This window comes from Labeo rohita, chromosome 3 (genome assembly GCF_022985175.1).
Source record: "Labeo rohita strain BAU-BD-2019 chromosome 3, IGBB_LRoh.1.0, whole genome shotgun sequence".
Classification (NCBI taxonomy): Eukaryota; Metazoa; Chordata; class Actinopteri; order Cypriniformes; family Cyprinidae; genus Labeo; species Labeo rohita.
In genome coordinates this window covers 39331800-39353245 of record NC_066871.1, presented here as the reverse complement: position 1 = coordinate 39353245, position 21446 = coordinate 39331800, and the positions used below count along the sequence as shown (strand labels likewise).

Genomic DNA, 21446 nt, shown 5'->3' with positions numbered 1-21446 from the left:
CGGTTTGATCATTATTTGAGGAGTTCAGATGCAAAACCAGCTAAAAGCCATCTGGGTCAAAAACAAGATAATGATACTGAGTGAATGTTCCTGACACATAGTATACGTCCATCAAATGCTTTTATTTCAAACTTGCTAAATTCCAGCCTCAGCCCAATCAAAAGTACCGTACTTACATTGAAACCTATACAAAGTAGCCAGAAACAATTAATATACCTCAAATGCTCATCTTGTCTAGCTCTACGTTAGGGTAGGTCGAAAAACTCCCATTTCATTTTCTCCTGCAACTTTAAAATCGTCCAACATCACTGTTTACAAAGTGAACGTGCAAATAAGAAATGTCCTCCAACATTACTGCCTTTAGCCATTTTAATAGTAATATGTAACTCAGCAACAAAAATGTAATGTCTTCTCACATTCACTTGCTTTTATTTCAGCAAATGTCTTAACGTGTAAATAGATTCAAGATCTCAAAGGTTAAAGTTTCACAGACATTTGACAAACAGAAATCATTGCATGTGATTTGCCACTGCAAAGACAATCAGCTGTTCATTCTGTCTACATGTAGCACTGTTTTACTTCTCTTATATTTATCTACAATGTACATAGACAAATTTGTTGGTACTCCTACAGTTTAATTCTTAAAGAAAATAGTGCTTAATTTCTTACAAAAATTATGAAAGCAACTGATTGTCCAGGGTCATGCAAATGTTGCTTATTTTACATATATTCCAAAATGGTCTGAACATACCACTATAAAATAAATTAGATTTTACTGATGTTTCAGATTTACTGTTTTACCAGTTAGTTGTTTACCCGATTTACAATGGTCTACTATTGCAGGGCCATATTTTTCTGCTTTCTACTGTCCATGTTTTTATTTAATTAAATCATAGCCTGATTCCTGTTTTTTCCATCCACACTGAAGAAGAAATATACATATTTGCGACCCTAAATTTTTATAACACTAATTTTTAGTTACTTTGCCCTAAATACATTTTTGCACTTCCAACTGTTACACATGTAGGGGGCTCAATTATATTTTGGGGCTGCTTTGATGTATCTGGCATAGACTACCTTCAATAAAGACAGTCAAAATGTTACCTCAAAAACTTCAACAGGATAATGACTGAAAACATAACTAAAAGCTTTAGCCCTCAATGGCTAAAAAAAACCCACTGGACTGTTTTAAAGTGATCTTCTATGAGCCCTGATCAGAATTGAACATCTATGGAAAACATTTAAGCATGCATCTGGAAAAGGCACCCTTTACATCTGAGACAGCTTGAGCAGTTTGCTCATGAAGAATGGGCCAAGGCTATTGATGGGTTCAAGATTCAAGATTCTTTGTTGTCACTGTACAAGTACAGCAAAATTAGAGCAATCCTTACAGTGTAGTCACATGTAGCTTAGTGCAGCTAAACATCTACATCTGCAATACAGACAACAATAAAGAGTACGACATGGACAATATGCAGAAGTCTTATCCAGAACTACAGAAATCACTCAATTGTGAATTACTGTCATTACTGTTAGTTACTACAACCTACAGTTTGCTAGCTCGCTATGCCTTTTTCACGTAAATGCATATTACCTGGTTGTGATTATGAGATCAGAAAACGGTTCAGTCTGGCTCTAGAGGCTTAGACGTGTATGGCTGTGTAAATCCAATTAAGCTGCTAGAGAGAGCATCCATTCAGGTTGTAGCAGAATTTGATAGATGAGAGAGGTGGGAGCTTTCCTGTGAGCCGGTGTGTTTTCATTTTTTTTTCTTTTTTTTGGCTGGGTGGTTAATAGCAACAGTTTTCTGTAGTGTGACAAACTCAGAACACACATTTAATATTGCTTTACAATGGAATTTGTTAATAATAATGTACTGGACAGTTAGCTAGTTCCTGTAGCATTTTGTTTTTAACAGTATTATTCTTAAGCAAATAATGTTAAAACAACTGCAGTTGTTTAACTGCTGTTGCAAACAATTCTAGGTCCAACAGTGTTAGGTTTAGTAAACAAATAGCTTAAATAAATTCTGTTTATCTGCCCTGTTTATTTAAAGCATTTATCAAAACACTCGATCGCATCCTTTTTTGTGAATTTTCTCCATTCACGTGGAATGTTTCCACTACACTCAAATCTTTTGTCATAGTGAGTTTCAGTATCAAACTGGAATCTGCACACAAACCACTTCCAGTACGGCAGCTCAGAGAGGTCGGGGGTGATGCTCCACTTTGCATAAACTCCTCCTGCTTTTCTGTATTGTTTATATGGAAACCACTGATGTGATACACGGAAACTATTACTAGTTGTCACTAAAACTGTGCAAAAATCAGCACAGAAATAATTAGTTTTATGGTATTTTAAGCCTTTGAGTCCAGTCACTCGATGGAAAGGAACACTGTGATCTCCATCATGGTTTTCTGTGGTGTTAGTGCAGGTGGCTTTACAGAACGGACACTGAACCCAACAGCACTGACAGAAGTGATCAATCAGAAGCTCATCTGGTCTACACGTATAGTCCAGCTTTTCTGTAAGAGTCTCTATGTTGAATCTATTGCAGATGTCAGACAGTATAGCAGGAAGTTCTTGTCTTATCACATCTTCTAGGAGATTGAAATCATCAACATCATCATGTTTCACTCCACAAAGGTCCTTTACAGAAAAGATCAGCACTTCTGAGAGCTGCTGTGTGAAACTCTTCAACCACAAATCAACATCTCCACTGTTCACTTGAACATGTTTAGTAGATTCATGAGCTGTTTTCATGATCTTCTTCTGCAGGAGTTTAAAGTTCCCCTTCATCTTGGGTAAAACACTGACACTGAACTTATCAGTCATGTACCAACTGACTTCATCTCTGATGAAACTGTTGAAGTGATCTCTAGGATTATGAATGTAGTCCATGTATTTGTCAAAATCCTCCTGTTCTGCCAGTGTCTTCAGGATGTGTTTCTTCAGATTTAGTCTGTTTCCATTCAGTGATTCACAGTTTATTCTGATTTCATCTGCTAAATCTCTGGAAGTCTTCTTATAGACACTCTGCTCAATGGGCTCTTTAAGTTTCTGACAGATGATCTCACCAAAAATAGCAGCTGATTTTGCTCCATGATAGAATTTTTGAAAAATGCTATAGTACTCTTCTCTCTTATTCTCAACATATTTGACAGGATCACTGGCATCCCTGAACAGTCTGTGTTGGTCAGTGATCATCTTGTTTGCTCTCTTACAGATTGAAAGAACCAAATCCATGAAGAATTCATTCTTGAACACATATTTCACTGGTCCTTCCTGATGTTCTGTTACTCTCTGCATGATGTAATCAGTAAGTAACTGAATGTAGCTGATGTTGTAGCCCATCTTTGAAAACCTATATGACTGAATCATTCTGTCTGTCTGCTGAGCAACATCTGCGACAAAGGTTCTTATTTGGGTTTCATCCTCTTCAGAATAACCTAACATCTCTTTAGCTCTCTGTAGAAAATAAATCCACTTGATTTCTTTATCTGTACGTATTCTGAGTAACTGAACACAGAGAAAACATCCCTGCTATCATTCCAGTGACATGCAGAAGCACTTTTGTAGTCATCATTGAGGAGGACTTTCACGTCTCTCATTATGTCAATGTCTTTGATTGGAGGAGTATCTTTGATGATCTTTTGCACACTCTGTTCCCAAAACAAATCAAACTCTTTCTTTAGTGTTTGTTCATCATTTATTTTGTATTTGAGTTTTAAGGCAAATTCTTTGCTTTTTTCATGAAGAGTGTTTTCATGTTGTGTCCTCTGATCATCAATCTTTTTCTTTAGGTGTCGCTGCTGAAGAATTTCATTTAATTTCCTCTTTGTTTCTTTGACAATGTTTTCCTGTAGCTCTTTGATTTTGATTTCAAATGATGTTTTCCACTGAATCAGTATTTCAGTGTCAGTGTCTTTCTCAAAAAATTCAGACATTGATTTTTTCACCTCTTCACTTGTCTTCATCAGTTCTCTTTGAAGATCCTTTTCATTAACCTCATGAATTACATCATTTTCTATTTGGTTGTGCAGTTTGTTCTCAGTTTCGATCATGGCACTGCGAAGACTCCAGGACCATTTGCTATTTTCAGTCTCCAGTCGTCTGTAGGCTGAAATCTCCAGAGAATTTCTGAAGCTGAAGACAAATTGTTCATTCAGTAAAGCCTTCCAGAGATCTTTAATACGATCTTGTAGATGTATCAGCATCATTCCATGTGATTTTGAGGCATGAGACATAATCGTTTTCTTCAGTTCTTGAATGTTTTCACAGTAGTTTGGGTTTGGTGGTGCCATTGGTGGGCTGCCCTCCCAGAGCTGAGCAAAATACTTTACATCATTCTGAACATCAAATCTAATGACTTCACTGAAACATTGCACACTGCAGACTTCATCTTTAGCAGCGAGTTTTGTCATCTCATCCAGTGTCTTCTGCAGTCGTCTTCTTCCCTCCTTGTTTTTCTCTCCAGCTGTGACGTCTGAAACGTTCTGATGCACAAACACACAGCTGGGATTCAGTCTGAACTTCTTCATCCTGCGTCTCAGATGGGTTTTCTCCAAAGATGTTGATCAAGGTCAGATTTGCAAGACCTACAACAAATGTGGCCAATTCATTGTCATGATTTCTTGTTGATCTTCCAGCCACTTCTAGAGCACGAAGACCTTCAGTATCAACAACCAGAATATAGTCAAAGTTCATCTGTGTTTTCATCTCATCTGACACTCCGACCAGCTGCATGAAAGCTCCTCTGGTGCACCTGCCAGCACTGACAGCAAACTGGAGTCCAAACATGGCATTCAGCATGGTGGATTTCCCAGAGCTCTGAATCCCTAAAACTGACAGCACAAAGACTCTCTGGTCTCCCAGTTTCTGGATGAGTTGATCTAGAACAGCAGAGATCCAGATCACAGGAACATGAGCAGCATCTCCATCCATCAGCTCCAGTGGAAATCCAGAGATCATCATCTCTGCTGCAAGACTTGGGAGAGAAGAGAAGTCAAATTGCAGGTCTTTCTTGTTCTTCTTCACAGAGGAACATGATTCATAGATCTGACCGATCTCCCTCATGATGTGCTCCACACCAAAGGTTGCAGCTTGAAGCTCCTCAGATATCTTCTCAAGGTCTGTTTGTTCAGCTGTCAGTTGTTCAGATGTAGCATGATTCCCTGTAAGTTTTAGAACTGTTGACCACTTTTCATCATATTTGTGATGAAGGGCAGAAAGATCATCTGAGGTGTATTCATCAAGGAAGATTCTGAGCCACATAATAAAATATGTTTTCTTATTGGAATCATATGAGTTCAGTTTTTTAATGAAGAGCTTTATGAACTCACTGATGTCAGATTCATGCTGCTGTTGACGGATTATCTTCATCTCTGTTTGTTTTCTGCTTATGTCCATTTCTGTGTCATGTGCTTGAGGTCGATGTAGTTCTTTGTTCTTCTGACTCCACTGATGCCACAGTTTCCCCTGATGAGGCAGAAATGATTCTTTGATTTCTGTAAGATCTTTCTTCTGCAGTAAACTCATCATCTGCTGTGCTGCTTCTCTTCCTCTCCTGCAGTCATCATCATCTTCCTCATCCACTCTGATGTCTGAGTGTTTGCAAACGTCTTCAAGTCTAAAAGTGGAAGATGATTCTGAGAGACAATCATTTATAGTTCTTCTGAGTTCTTCAGACACATCTGACTGATTTCTGTCTTTCAAACCAATTTTGTATTTTCCTTTCTTTGTTTCAATTACAGTAGATTCATCCTCACTAAAAATACAAATGAGTGGCTTTCTGTTATTATATAGCTTTTGAATTATTGTTGCGCCTTTGTCATTGTTTTTTATTTGTGTTAGAAGAACAACATTGACTGAGGCCATTTCAGTGAGGATCTGCATCTGTTTCTCATGCTCTTCCGCATCACCGTGTAGATTACAGAAAGCAACACAGTCAGTGAATTTATCTGTCTTTCCCAGACGGGCAGAACCAGGCGATCTCCACCACTCCATCCATCAGGACTCTGGTTCTGCTGCTGCCTGGGCAGTTCCTGTGGAAGAAAGTGTTGTGTTTGTCATTGATCAGACTGTTCATCAGATGAGACTTGGATGAAGACACAGAGCCAAACCTGAAGAAAGACACCACTGGAGTTTGTGCCTTGTAGATTGGCTGGATTTGACTGATGATTTCATTGTTGGTGTTTCTCATCTTCCAGCTTTTTTTGATTAGTTTGTGTGTCGAGAGAGGAAAATCAATCTGTTGTGTGAATGGATCAGGAACAAGCAGAGGCAGAGCGTACTGACACTGGGACAGTTTAGTCACCATCAGCTGCTTCAGGAAACCATCAGCACAATGAAACAGGGCCATTTGAACATCCATCAGGTGAATTTGCTCAAACCGCCCTTCTCCTTTGTTAGACACAGACATTCCAGCAAAAAAATCACTCTAATCTTCAGGTGAGTCATTATCTCTTTGCTGTGTGTGATTCTGTTCATTGATCTCTTTAGTTTTAATGTATCTTGCTCTGTAATCCATCATTAGTAGTTTTTGAAGTAAATTCTGAACCAGCTCCTCTTCAGCACAGGATTCATGGGACTGTAATGAATGTTCATTTAACTGAAGAACATCTACAGCCCTCAGTTTATGATCATGCTTTCCTTCAAGATCAAGTCTGTGAAAGATTTTCTGAACTTTTTGCGGTTCCATTCCTTTTGTTCCAAGCTCTTCAACTTTATTTTCCTGTAAAATAAAAAATAAAGATCAGAACTTTTTCTTATTTTTCTTGCTTTCTCTTGCAACCTTTTGACTGTGGTATGGTATGACATGGATGAGTTGACTAAAAGACTAAAATACATGCCGCTATTTAGTTTGAGGAAACCATTGCTTGTTGACTGAATGAGGTTAAGTGTCCAAATGTAAATGTCTTCATTTCTGTCTTAGCTAGTTACTTCAAACTTACTGCATAGATCTCCCTGATCTCTCCATTGGTATTGTCCAGGCTCTCTTCATTCATTGTAGGTTGATCTTGTGAGGGGAAAGAAACAACAAAACAAAACAAAACAAACAAACAAAAAAACAAAACAATGTTTATTTTTAACCATAATTAAGACTCTGTGGTGTGGTTCTCTTTGATGAAGTAATTATTTCAAAAGCCATGCTTAAAACAGATCACATTTTGATCATATTTTTTCTTACAGCTGAACATAGGTTTACTGGGGAAAAAAATCGAGGACTCACAATTTTAGAAAACCTTGTGACACTGTTCTTCTCAGCTTTAGTTTTATTGTTATAAATAAACAGTTAAACTGATAGACACTGCTGTAATTTCTGAAAGTTCTCTCTTTTTATCTATAGTTTCATTTAAGTTTCAAATCAAGTAACAAGTTTAAAATTTTCTTTTCTGTGCCAAAAGCTCAGGTCTCACTTTTTTATTTTAGGTCTATATGCTACAGTTGTTGTTATTTATTTTTTTTTTTTTTTTTTTGGTCCCATTTTACAATTCAGATGTGGATATGTAAATACGGTGAGGCAGCTGTGAATAGTAATAGGAAAGTACCAATTGAGAATACAGAACATAATGTATATTTCTGAATTCAGTTTTTTTTTTTGGCAATTTGATAATACCGAGAATATCAAAATCAACCGCGGGCGGGAGATCATTTTCTTATCTAGCGCCCAAACTCTGGAACAATCTACCCTACAATGTTCGGGACGCAGACACACTCTGTCAGTTTAAATCTAGATTAAAGACCCATCTCTTTAACCTTGCTTACACATAACAAATCCACATTTTTATAATTCAAATCCGTTAAAGGATTGTTAGGCTGCACTAATTAGGTCAACCGGAACCGGGAACACTTCCCATAACACCCGATGTACTCAGTGCATCGTCAGAAGAATGGCATCTACGCTAATATTAGTCTGTTTCTCTCTTATTCCGAGGTCACATTAACCACCAGATCCAGTCCGTATCCAGATCAGATGGTCACTGCTGTCCCCCGGATCCAGTCCGAACCCAGCCCAGACGGTGGATCAGCACCTAGAGACGACCTCTACAGCCCTGAATGTCAGTGGAGTCAACTAGATGAGCCCCAGAGACGGATCCACAGTGAAGACCACATCACCTAGACGGCTGTCGGCACAAGACCACGGGAACTTTGGCCAGAGGAGAACTGGCCCCCCCGACTGAGCCTGGTTTCTCCCAAGGTTTTTTTCTCCATTTGTCACCGATGGAGTTTTGGTTCCTTGCCGCTGTTGCCTCTGGCTCGCTTAGTTGGGGACACTTTCTCTTAACACAATATTGCGTTTTATTTTATTGTTTTTGATTAACTACCTTTACCTATAATGTGAGTGTTTAATGTTGCCTTTGGTATTGTTGATGTACTGTTTCCTATTTAATACTGTACAGCTGCCTTGTCACAATTCTGTATTGTTAAAGGCGGTATATAAATAAAGGTGACTTGACTTGACTTGACTTTTTTTTTTTTTTTTTTTAATTTAAGATTTCAAATTAAAATATGAGCAGTGTGTCAGTATAGCTTTTTGACATTTTAAGATGCTGCTGTAGCTTCAGTCATTAACGGGTCTAATTGTGTAGTTTTCAGTGGTTGAAAATAGTTTAAAGTGTTCTGATTTCTGATGTATTTCAGATAAGGACCAAAAATCTGGTCTGGTAAAATTTCTCAATTCACTCACAATTGCACATGTGGCCAAAAGTACATTTTGGACCCTGAGTTCAGCATTATAATAATAAGTTTCCAGTGGGCATGCAGTATAGACCTTCAAGTATAAACTATGCGGCTGTTATTCACATTTCTTGCAGTGTGCTTTATTTAAAATGCAAAATACTGTAACATAGCTTTTCTTTTGCTGATTTTTCATTTACTGATAGAAATAATTGCGTAGCTGTAGTAATCAAGGTCTGTAGTAGACTAGGTCTGGTGACATAGAGCTAAGAGTCACCCACCTGTGCCAGAGGTCAGCAGTTACTGGATGGATATTAATGCAGGGATTCCACACCACCTGCAAACGCACAAACAAATCATGATTTATTAAAACTTTCATACTAAATATATTCAAAATGTAAGAAAAAATATAGGAATAACTGAAAGCACACATATGCAAAAAATCACACTCTGTCCAGTCTTAATAATCAATATAATCTATATGTTTGTTTCATTTTAGGATATTAGTTATATATTATAAATGATGATATATAATTACATTAAAATGTGTATAAATTTTTATACATTTTTTCTTCATATATAGTGAAAGAGTATGACAGTGCGTGTACATCTGGCTAATGAATGCTCTGTCAACTGAATCTGTATAAAAGGTTTTTTGTGTTGTATATGAACTGATTTTGAGGACTGCGCACTTGGCATTGTTCAAAGATCTGGTGAGAGCATGTCTGTGGACAGCATCATATGTGACCCTGGACCACAAAACCAGTCTTAAAGAAGTCTACTTCCAAAACAACAATTTACAAATAATTTACTCACCCCCTTGTCATCCAAGATGTTCATATCTTTCTGTCTTCAGTCGTAAAGAAATTATGTTTTTGAGGAAAACATTTCAGGATTTTTCTTCATGTAATGGACTTCAGTTGTGCCCCCAATTTTGAACTTAAGAAATGTAGTTTAAATGCAGCTTCAAAGGGCACTAAATGATCCCAGCCGAGGAAGAAGACCCTTATCTAGGGAAACGATAAAAATGTGTATATTTTTTAAGCACAAAAGCTCGTGTAGCACAGGCTCTCGGATGTGCGTCCACAGGTCGTTCTCGAACAATTCGTTCATTTTGTACGAATCTTTAAAGTGACTCGCGAAGAACAAGTCAACTCGGGGAGTGATTCATTCAGTCATGCATGTGCAACATCCTATTAGGTTCTGTACTGGAATTAGTTCACCTGAAGAGTGGACTTTAGAGTCTTCGGGTTTTTTGAGTCGCTCGTTCATCTTATGGGGCTGTCACGTGACGCTGCTTTTGCTAAAATTAACGAAATGACTCGAAAAAAGACTTGTTCATTTTGCTGAACAAGACTCAAAGGACCGAGTTGGTAAAATTATCCAAACTTCCCATCACTACTACGAATCACGTCTAAGTTCATCATCTGTGTACTCCGGCTCAAAAAGGTAGAGTATGGCAAAAACTCCATCTTATTTTCTCCTACAACTTCAGAATCGTCCGACACATTGTACTTTTTTGTTTGTAAACAGCTTCTGACTTACTTGCACTTTCTTAGTCTTTGCGCGTTCGCTTTGTAAACACTGGATCTGAAGATCTGCCTACATTCCGCATGACCTTTCGACGTGATTCAATAGCATAATAGCCCTTTGAAGCTGCATTTAAACTACATTTCGGAAGTTCAAAATCGGGGGCACAGTTGAAGTCCATTATATGAAGAAAAATCCTAAAATGCTTTCCTCAAAAACAATAATTTCTTTACAACTGAAGACATGAACATCTTAGATGACAAGGGGGTGAGTAAATTATTTGTAAATTGTTGTTTTGGAAGTGGAGTTCTCCTTTAAGTCGCTGGGGTATATTTGCAGCAATAGCCAAAAATACATTAAATGGTCAAATTATTGATTTTTCTTTTATACCAAAAATCATTAGGAAATTAAGTTAAGATCATGTTCCATGAAAATATTTTATAAAATTCCTATTCTAAATATTTCAAAACTTAATTTTTGATTAGTAATATGCATTATTAAGAACTTAATTTGGACAACATGATTTTCTCATTTTTTTGCACCCTCAGATTCCAGATTTTGAAAATTTACCCTTATGACTGGTTTTGTGGTCCAGGATCACATATGAGGTTGCTTTTGCGTGGAGTTTTTTTGGACATGAGTAACAAAAGGCTGTAAGGAAAGCCTGTGCGGAAAGCCCTGCAGTTGTGTTGCCTATTTAAAGCAAGATGTATTCTGCTTGGCTGCCAGTGTTTTTGTAGTGATTCCAGGGATTTTAATTTTTCTGATTCTTTTAAAGGGGTCATTGGATGCAAAGTTCAGTTTTACATGCTGTTTGAACATTAATGTGTGTTTGCAGTGTATGTACACATCTATCCTATAATGATAAAAATCCATGCAGTGGTTTTTAACCCTTTCACACGTACGATCACACCAGTGTGATCATTCTTGGCTGGTCCCTGAAGCGTACGATTACACCAGTGTGATTTGAACATTCAGCGCGTCAAGTGATCAACTGCTGAATTAAAATCTGATTTTTGCAGAGCTGATTTTGACAAGGTAAAAAGGGTGTTGTTTTACCCAACCATTGAGAATTTTTAACCAAAGTTATTATAGACTTTTCATTAAGACATTAAAGAATCATATCAACTTGTGGAAAATGTGCATCCGATGAGCCCTTTAATAATCTAAAACCATTTGTAAAACTATATCTTTATCGTTATTATAGTCATCGTCCTTGTTGTGAACAGGTCTTAATGTTAATGACTGAAAATGTGTTTTTGTAATCACAATTTAATAAAAACATTTTATGTTACTGCTAATAAGTAATAATAATGCTTTCATTTTTCAGAGTTGTGAGCATTTCTTTGATACATTATCAAAGACCATTATCACTCACTGACTTAAGCCTAGCATGAGTGTAAGCACTCTCAAAAATAAATACATACATACACAAATGATCACTTGTCAGCTGGTTCAGATAAGACTAGTACTGTTATTTAACATGCATTGATTTTTTTTTTCTGCCTCAAACTTGGCTTTTGCCCTGTAAATCCAATCCTTTATATTATTCCACAATACTTAAAACCTCTACTGTCACCTTAGGAAGGTTGTGGACATGTTACAAAGCTAGTGAGTGTAAAGTCATGTTAAAATGTATGATGTTTTTTAAAATGTATGGTAGTTTACTTCCATTTTAAGTGCGTTTTTTTTTTTTTTTTTTTTTTTTTTTTTTTTGTGGTAAGCAACATAATGCACCAAATGCTGTCAGTTGAGATTAATGTATTGAACACAGAACAGTCTTTCAAGTAACAGACAAACCTGGGTATGGAAAGAATCTGTTATCTTCTGAATTCTTCTATCATGTCCTGCAGCAAGTAAAAGTCTTCTGCTGACTGCTATATAATGGATCCATCTTGGTTTTTTGAATGAACTAATACAATAGAAAGAAAGAGTATGTTCCAGTATGTGTTTTTTTTTTTTTTTTTAACTGTAATGGACTTTGTTTGAGCTTTAAATGCCCAAATTCATGTTACGCAAATACATGTGAACCAATCAAAGGATCTGTAGAGTGCTTATACAACAGAAGTAGGCTTTTTTTCCCAGGTAATCACATGATGTTAAGGAAAGTGCAGTGATGCAGCCATGTGATAAGCTATGTGCATTTATTGCTGCTGAAGGCCATTGACATGTTACAGCATTTTATTTGTTTGTATAATATGCTTTTGAGATTAAAGGTGGTAACACTTTGGGATACTATTTCTTACTTGATGCGTAACTAATGAGGAATTACTGCCCTAACCCTAACTAATAGATAATTCTTCATTAATACTTAAGTCACTATGAACTACTAAGGAAGATTTGTTAACTACTCAGTATGTAACAGAATTTTGTGATTTTGATAAGTAACAGCTAGTTAATGAGTAATTAATGAATTTTGTCATACCACCTGAAGAACTACCATTAATCGTCTAATAATAGGTTTCAAGAAGAATAACTTTTAAGTAACTACTAATGAAGTTCTGCATCCTATTATACCGGAATTTCCCCACACTATTCACCTTGTTCAGAATTGCATGGAAGATCTGGTGAAGTACAGGAGCAAACATGTCCCAGTGTATGGCTTCTTTAATTATTTTATTTTTTTTCAGATCAGTGTTCATCTTGACAAACTTTACCTATCTAGTTTTGTATGTTACCTTTTTGTGCTGTATCATGAACAGTTTTACTTGTGAATTGCCTTTAGAAATGTGTAAATGGATGCAAAAAGACCTACCCTGAGAAATATGAAAGTCTTTTATCTATCTGTATTTATTATTTTTTATGTATTTAATTTTTGAGATTTCAGGATTTACCCATTTAAGCAGATAAAACTATTTGCCAGATTTGTTTGTTTGTGTGTTTATTTATTTTTACTTCAGATTTTTTGAGGTGTTTAATAATGGCACAAATACCAGTAAACTGACTATTGCAAAGTGCAAACCTTAGTAAATCACCTTGTATGATTTATTTAAATACTCTCCTCCCATAAATTTTGCACCTGAAATGTAAACTCCTAAAAAACGTCAGCAGCAAAAAAAAAAGCGGGTACTCACTGTTAGTAAAAATAGTCTGTTCATAGAGGTAAAATATGCACCTTAAACTTCACAGACCAGTTTATAAATGGATTATTTCACCTTAAAATTAAATGTCTGTAATCATTTACTCATCCTCGTGTCACTCCGTACCTGCATGACTTCTTTCTGAAGTGGATCACAAGAGGAAATGTTTGTGCTAAAGCACAGCAGCGTGTCTGTTCTCTTTTTTCTGTCCTTGTGAGAGCTGAGATGCTTCAGATCCTGCTACAGTTTCATTCTAGAGCTTCAGTGTTTCATTCAAACTGCTTCTAAGTTTCAGATGAGTAATGTAGGCATGTGCTCATTGCAGACTGTTTCATACATTTATTTCTGTTGACATGCAAGATGATGCAGAACAGATGGAGACACAGAAACTGGTTTGTAGCCTTTGTGATGTTTGAATCTCCAAACACTGCCAATCAGCACCATAAGCAGGCATGTGTTTATCACTGTGAATTCAGCATGTGAAGAATCATTTTGATAAAGATTTGATCACGAAAGACCCTGAAGAAACTCTGTGAGATTAAAAGACTCCAACAAATAAAGTGTTATGTATTTTTTAATGAAGATTTTCATTGCTCTTTTGTATTTTATCTGTGGATTTTATCATTAAGCTCATTAAGTTTAACTGGAAGAAATCCTGATGTTGTTCTTTGACCTGTTCTAACACATTCCAAGGTGATCAGAAACTCCACCCTCTACAACGCTAAACAGGTAGAGACACGACATGTTATTTCTTCTTTCTGTCATACTGACTCTTTTGATTTCAAGGCAAACAGAAACGAAAAAAACAAAATCAGCGGTCTGTGATCTCATGGTTATTCCCTTTTGAAGCGATTCAGAAAGTGAAAGTAAAGTTTAGATGGCTTGAGCTCAAACTGTGAAAATGGATTTACTAAATGTATCTACAGAAGAACTTTCTTGTCCTGTGTGTCATGAAATCTTCAAGGCTCCTGTTATTTTATCATGTAGTCACAGTTTCTGTAAAGAGTGTCTTCAACAGTTTTGGAAGATCAAGGAAACTCGGGAGTGTCCCGTCTGCAGGAGAAGATCCTCAAAAGATCCTCCTCCATGTAATCTTGTGTTAAAAAACTTGTGTGAGTCGTTCCTGAAGGAGAGAAATGAGAGGCGTTCATCACGATCTGAGGAGATCTGCAGTTTACACAGAGAGAAACTCAAACTCTTCTGTCTGGAGGACAAACAGCCTGTGTGTTTAGTGTGCAGAGATTCACAACAACACATCAATCACACATTTAGACCCATCTGTGAAGCCGTTTCATCATATAAGGTAATGCAAATGTCTGTTGTTCCATATGTAAACAACAATAAACCATCATAAACGCAGATCAAATCACATTTGAATCTACCTTGTTGCATATGACATCAGCGGCTGTTGCTTATATTTTTGTTAAATTCCAGGAGAAGCTCAATGCAGCACTAAATTTCTTACAAGAGAAACTTCAACATAAAGAAAACATTAAAGGAGAGTTTGAAAAAACAGTTCAGCACATCAAGGTGAGGAAACAGAGTCGCGTGTCAAATACTATGAATTCCAGCTGATTATTGTTGAACTCCTAATTTAGTATATTTTGTAAATGACAATTGATGATCTGCTTCTGGATCTGTTATTTGTCACGTAAGCACTCCCATTAACATTGACCTTTAACCATTTTAAACAAAATAAAAAAAAAATTAAAAAAAAGGAATTTTTTTTTAAGTGTTTTTGTAGGTTTATCTATTCATCACTTGAGTGTCTCAGTAAGTTTATCAGGGCTTCAGGTGGGTCATAAGACAGTTAGAAGCAGACAAACAAATTTAACTTGTAAAAGCGTCAAATATGTAATGCGATCTAGTGGAGGAGACAAAGTAACTTTCTAAAGTTAAGGTTTGAGAAGCCAATTAGAAGCAGAGGAACAAGACAAAAATGATTTGAGACAAACTCATTCATGAATTAAGTGTTTACTATGCTAAACAATTATTTATTTTAAATGCTAAATGGTGTTATCCGGCTTTACTGGTTATGTTTTTCCAACAACAACAACAACAACAACAACAACAAAAATCCAGACATTTCACTTATTTCATGATAGAAATACTGGTAAAAAGCAATAGATAATATTTTATTTTATCCATGTATACTAAGTAAGACATTTGGAAATATTTAAATTTATTTTATTTTTAGAGTTTGTTCCTGGACATGAATGATATGAGGTGTAGATGTGTCTCTTGAGATGATTAAAGTGATTGTGGTTTGATTTCAGTCTCAAGCTGAGCACACAGAGCATCAGATTAAACAGCAGTTTGAGAAGATTCATCAGTTTCTCAGAGATGAAGAAGAAGCCACAATCACTGCACTGAGGGAGGAAGAGGAGCAGAAGAAGCAGATGATGAAGGAGAAGCTGGAGGAGATCAACAAACACATCTCAGCTCTTTCACACACAATCAAAGACACAGAAGAGATGATGAAAGACAATGACATCTGCTTTCTAAAGGTCAGATTTTAGATCATGGATTGATTGATTGATTGATTGATTGAGTTGTTGATGATAAATTGTGTGTTTGTTCTGCAGAAGTTTCCAGTCTCAATGGAAAGGTGAGTGATCTGCTGGTGTCTCTGGTCTCTGTTTCTGATCCAAAGTCACTGCAGTTCTGACTCCTGAATGTTCTTCCAGAGTCCAGATCTCACAGCCGGATCCACAGACGCCTTCTGGAGCTTTGATTCATGTGTCACGTTACTTGGGCAACCTGCCATTCAGAGTCTGGAAGAAGATGCAGGACATTGTCCAAAACAGTGAGTCTGGAGCATATCTGTGCTCTTACACATGAAATGGGGAATATTTACATATTTTATGATGTCTGATGTGTTTGATCAATAGTATGAGTGTCATAATTCATAATATTCTGTGTACTCTTGATCATTATATGAACATCAGAATAAAAGCAGCTGTTGATTGTGTCTCACCAGCTCCTGTGATTCTGGATCCAAACACGGCTCATCCAGATCTCAGCTTGACTGATGATCTGACCAGATTGACATGGAGTGGGAACAATCAACCACCTCCTGATAATCCAGAGAGATTCGACTATTTTAACTGCGTTCTGGGTTCAGAGGGTTTTAACTCAGGGACATATTGCTGGGATGTGGAAGTTAAAGAGAGTTCATCCTGGAGTCTTGGAGTAACTACAGCATCAAACCAAAGGAAAGGACGTGTTTTCTTTAATTCTCATATCTGGAGTGTGGATTATGATCACTTCCCATTTCTTAAGCTATTCCCAAAACATCCCTCCACTGGTTTTCGTGTTAAACAGGATCTTGAGCGTGTGAGAGTGAATCTGGACTATGACGGAGGAACGGTGTCATTCACTGATCCTGTAACTAACACACATCTACACACATTCACAACCACCTTCACTGACACTGTCTTTCCATTCTTCTGTTGTTATAGTTTTTTCTCTTTAAAGATTTTACCGTTAAATAGAATGTAAACATTACGCCCATAGGTCTTAATCTTACTGCGTTGGTTGTTTTTCCTATATTTAAGCAGTTTCATGAGTGAGAGTGCTGTTGATCTGAATATCAGTATGGCTGTAATTGGGCCGCAGCTAATCACATGACTGATATCCAGCAGTACAGATACACTCACACTTGCATATTGCTCTCATATATAATAGTTCAAAGATTAATGTAACTAAATTATTTCAGATGCAATATATCAAACATTTGTGATGCATTATTTATTCTGCAAAAGTCATTCAGTCAAGGACAGTGAGTGATTTTCTTTCTGATGTTTGATTTACATCAGTAGTTCTCAATACCAGTCCTGCTCCTCACATTTTGTCTGTCTCCCTAGCAGGCATCTTGATGTTGAAAAGACTTTAAATTGACATCAAACAATGGCATCAAAATGCAGATCAAAAATGCATATCAAACTGAGTTCAAAAACGTCCATTTGACATCCACACACTGAGGTTCTTTCAACCACCAAAATAATGACACAAAAGCAATGCAATGAAAGAAAAACTTAAAATCAATAATACAAATGTAAATTTAAAAAAGAAATGCACCTATTCTGATTGTGACAAAGATTGCAGAACAACAAATGAATATTTACAGACGTTAGTGCGATTTTGTTATTAAGGATAATATCTATTTGAAAATTTGCTTTGGTGTTTTTGGAGAGGTGAGCTCCACGGCTATTCAGAGCTCATGATCCCGCCTCACCTCGGCCAGCTCTTCTGGAATTTGCCACTGGATCTAATGTCACTGTAGTGGTTAAATGTAAAATATAATTTGTTTTGGGTAAATCTAAATGGCAGTCTTTGGTTTCATTAATCTTTTTTTTTTTTTTTCCTGAGAAAATGGTTGTAACGTTATATTTAACTTAAAATTTATGCTGTATATCAGAGCACTGCCTTTGTACTTTTGACTGAATTGTCTAGCAACTTTTATGATGGTTGTTGTTGTTGTTGTTTATTAAATATTATTATTCAATAAATAATATTTTATATACATAATAGTAGTATTTATTAATAGTATTTGGTATTGGTATTACATTTTTCCGCCATTAGAGGATCCCAGAGGTTAGTGTGAGGCTGTGATTTGTCCACTACAAGAATGGTGATAAAAATAATTTAGGAAATTAAAGAGGGAATCTCGTTGCTTATTTTTATTTTTTTTTTTTTTACAAAGATCTTGAATAGGAGATTAGTATCTTATGTAGAAGCAAATAATATGTTTTATGAAGAACAAGCAGGGTATAGGTCAGGTTATTGTACAATATAATATTTTTATTTTACAGTCAGTAAAAGGAAGGATGTATTGTGTATTTACTGAGTTTCCTAAAGCCTTTGACAGTGTCCAGCATAAACTTTTGTACTTTACTCTTATTCAGAATGGCATTTTTGTTTTTTTGTTTTTTTAAATGTAAAAACATTGGCCCTCCAGGACAGAGTTTGGGCACCCCTGCTCAAAAGACTAATAAGAAACTTGACAAGGAGGAACTTCTCATTTAAGCTTTTCATATTGTTCTGATGTTGCAGTTTGACATGGAAATATTCAGTTTTGAGATTTGTGTATTGATTTAGCTCCTATAGTGTTGGACAGCAGTGATCTGATTCAGACATAGGGGGAGAGTGGGGTGAGATAAGCCATTTTTTACTTATGTGGTCCTCAAGATAAGGAAAAATTAGGCAGAAGTACAATGAAAGTATTTAAAGTAATTTCAAGGTGTTTCCCATCATTTTTAATTACATTAATGTATCTATGACAAGGGTGCTAAAAATATGGCTTCTTATAAAAAAGGGATCCTGTGGCTCAATTTGTCCCAGGCTAGGGGTAAGTTGGCAAAGTTTTAACCTTCCCAAAACAAACTAAGCAGAGAGTTTATTGAGTAAAATTAAATAGATTCTAAAGTAGAATGAACTGAATGATAAATTATTATAATGCGGTGAAAAGCATTTTCTGGTTTTCAGAGACGAATTTGGTGCATTTGTACTCTGTCCCTCTCAAATAAACTACAAATAATATTTGAAGAGTTCAGATGCAAAAGCCTCTAAGTTTTTTTGAAATTTACATCTAAAATGAGCGTTTTTATCAGGCTCCTATGTGTAGGTTCAGAAATTTTACTCTAGGCTTTTGCATCTGAACTCTTCATTTATATATATGATAAACTAAACCAGTTGTGTAATATCACATTAAAATACCAGTTGATACTTCAGAGACTGAACTTCACTTCCGTGCCTTATGGTGGGGTTAGCTGAAGTAAACTTATCCCACAACGTTTGGCTCATTTTGCCCCATAGCTGGCATTTTGAAAAAAAAAAAAAAAAAAAACTAGCTAGCTTACCAATTCAGGCTAATATTTAGTTAAATGATTTGCATGGTTTTATATGTTGCTCGGTCACCTATTTATCATATTTTTTTTTAGACCTGGATAAATTTGCTTTAATGTAACAGCCATTACATCTGTTGTGCTAAAATTTTACTTTGGCAAGCCAAAAACTGATAAAGTAAATGGGTGCCTTCCAGTCCTTCCATGTGTCTCTCCTTTTCACAGTCTGGCAGAAATTATGTGTGATTCTAAAATACATGGTCACATGGCAGTAAAGTGTACAGTTGCCGAGATACAGGGGGTGGGTCAACTTACCCATTGGCTCAACTTATCTGTTCAGCTCCACACAGAGAATGAATGAGTCTTTGAAGAGAATATATTTGAATTGTTTCTTTATTCTAAAGATGTGCTGTCTGTTCAGAGTTTATGACAGACCCTGAACACTACACAAAAAAAAGGCTTATTAAGGCTTGTTATAATTAAGGCTTAGCTTACTTATTATTTTTGTCTTGTTTTTAGACAAATTAATATGTATTTACCTTAAATCAATACGTATTTACTAGATAAGCAAAAGGACATACAATATTTAGTCTTGATTTAAGCAAAATGCACTTAATTTAGAAAAATTATCTGCCAGTGGGGTAAGTAAAATATTCTTAAAAAAATATTCTTACCCGACTGGCAAATAATTTTACTTATTTTAAGCAAACTGCATTTAATTAAGTTTTCCCCCCTCCTGAAAACAAAATTAAATATCTTATGTCATTTTGCTTATCTAGTAAATACAATCAAATTTAAGGTAGATATACATATTAATTTGGCAAATACTTTTACATATAATGTTTAGACATTTTGACTAGAAACAAGACAAAAATACTAAGATAAGCCCTGTCTTGAGTTTTTTTTTTTTTTTTTTTTTTTTTTTTTAATCAGAATTTGTGTGCTCTCATTGTTCACTGAAAGGGTTTAAATGCAAGTTAATTTTGAATGCATTTTGTTTACGTTAACCTCAAGAAATCCTGATAGTGCTGCCTGACCTATTGCATAACATGGCAAACTGATCAGAAACTCAACCATCTTATATCTCTTACCAGGAAGAGACTGACAGGTTATTTCTCCTTTCTGTCAAGGTAAAGACAGATTTATTTATGAGGATTAAGCTAAACATTTTAGTACTGTTTTGCTCATATGTATTGAACATATTATGTAAGACTCCAGTGTTATATAAATTTCCACCTTAAATTCTAGGAGGAGCTCAATTCAGCACTTAAGTCCTTACATGAGAAACTTAAACATGGAGAAACAGTGAAAGGGCAGTTGGAAGAAACAGTTCAACACATCACGGTGAGCACTGATTCTTGACATTTATAAATTTGTTTAGAACAGCTGATTTTATTTGTGTGACATAATTACATGTTCCTTTTTTGACTGGAACACACAGAAATGTTGAATGCATATATTTTAGATAAAATATAAGTATTATGTTAATTCTCATTACACAGTTAAAGTAATTTACTCTATAGTTTACTCAAAGTATGGAATTACAATTTTAAAAATATGCATTTAAAATGTATTATCTTTCTATTATGGGAAACAGATGAACAATATAAATGAGTCTTATACAAACAAATGATCAATATGTTCATCTCAATTTTAAAAATACTTAATTCAGATTAAGAAGTTTATTCTGCATAATGGCAGTGTGAGGGGAAATACAGCCATTTGCATAAACAAAGATTCTTCTGTTGGCAGGACTATGCGCAAGCAGGAACCATATATTGGCTGGCACTCACCATGCACTATCCAGCTTTCAGCTAATCATATTAGGAGCATGTAGATATATAATCAAATTCATAAATTAGACTGACAGTATGTGGAAAAAGAAAAGAGCAAAAAGAAAAGATGTTTAAAATAATGTTGCTAATTTGGTGAAAACACACCAGTCTTATCCCAAAGGTCTAGTTATATTTTTTGACTACAAAATAAAAAATATAAGTGGCTTCTTTATGCTGTTCCAGAATAAATTGCATCTTTGAGATGACTGAAGTGAATGATATTTGATTTCAATCTCAAGCTGAGCACACAGAGCATCAGATTAAACAGCAGTTTGAGAAGCTTCATCAGTTTCTCAGAGATGAAGAAGAAGCTACAATCACTGCACTGAAGGAGGAAGAGGAGCAGAAGAAGCAGATGATGAAGGAGAAGCTGGAGGAGATCAACAGACATCTCAGCTCTTTCACACACAATCAAAGACATGGAGGAGATGATGAAAGACAATTACGTCTGCTTTCTAAACGTCTGATTTCAGATC

At 35.8% G+C, this 21446-nt stretch overlaps 1 protein-coding gene and 1 pseudogene across 1 annotated transcript; one reads left to right on the top strand and one right to left on the bottom strand.

The window, feature by feature from the left end:
- Positions 1-222: 222 nt before the first annotated feature.
- Positions 223-12147, bottom strand: LOC127163374 (interferon-induced very large GTPase 1-like; annotated as a pseudogene).
- Positions 12148-14046: 1899 nt separating this feature from the next.
- Positions 14047-17615, top strand: LOC127163399 (nuclear factor 7, brain-like). Its single transcript, XM_051106614.1, has 6 exons — positions 14047-14592; positions 14724-14819; positions 15566-15796; positions 15875-15897; positions 15977-16095; positions 16270-17615. Exons 1-6 carry the CDS (start codon positions 14191-14193, stop codon positions 16788-16790), a joined length of 1392 nt encoding a protein of 463 aa, XP_050962571.1. The 5' UTR covers positions 14047-14190; the 3' UTR covers positions 16791-17615.
- The last annotated feature ends 3831 nt before the right edge of the window (positions 17616-21446 follow it).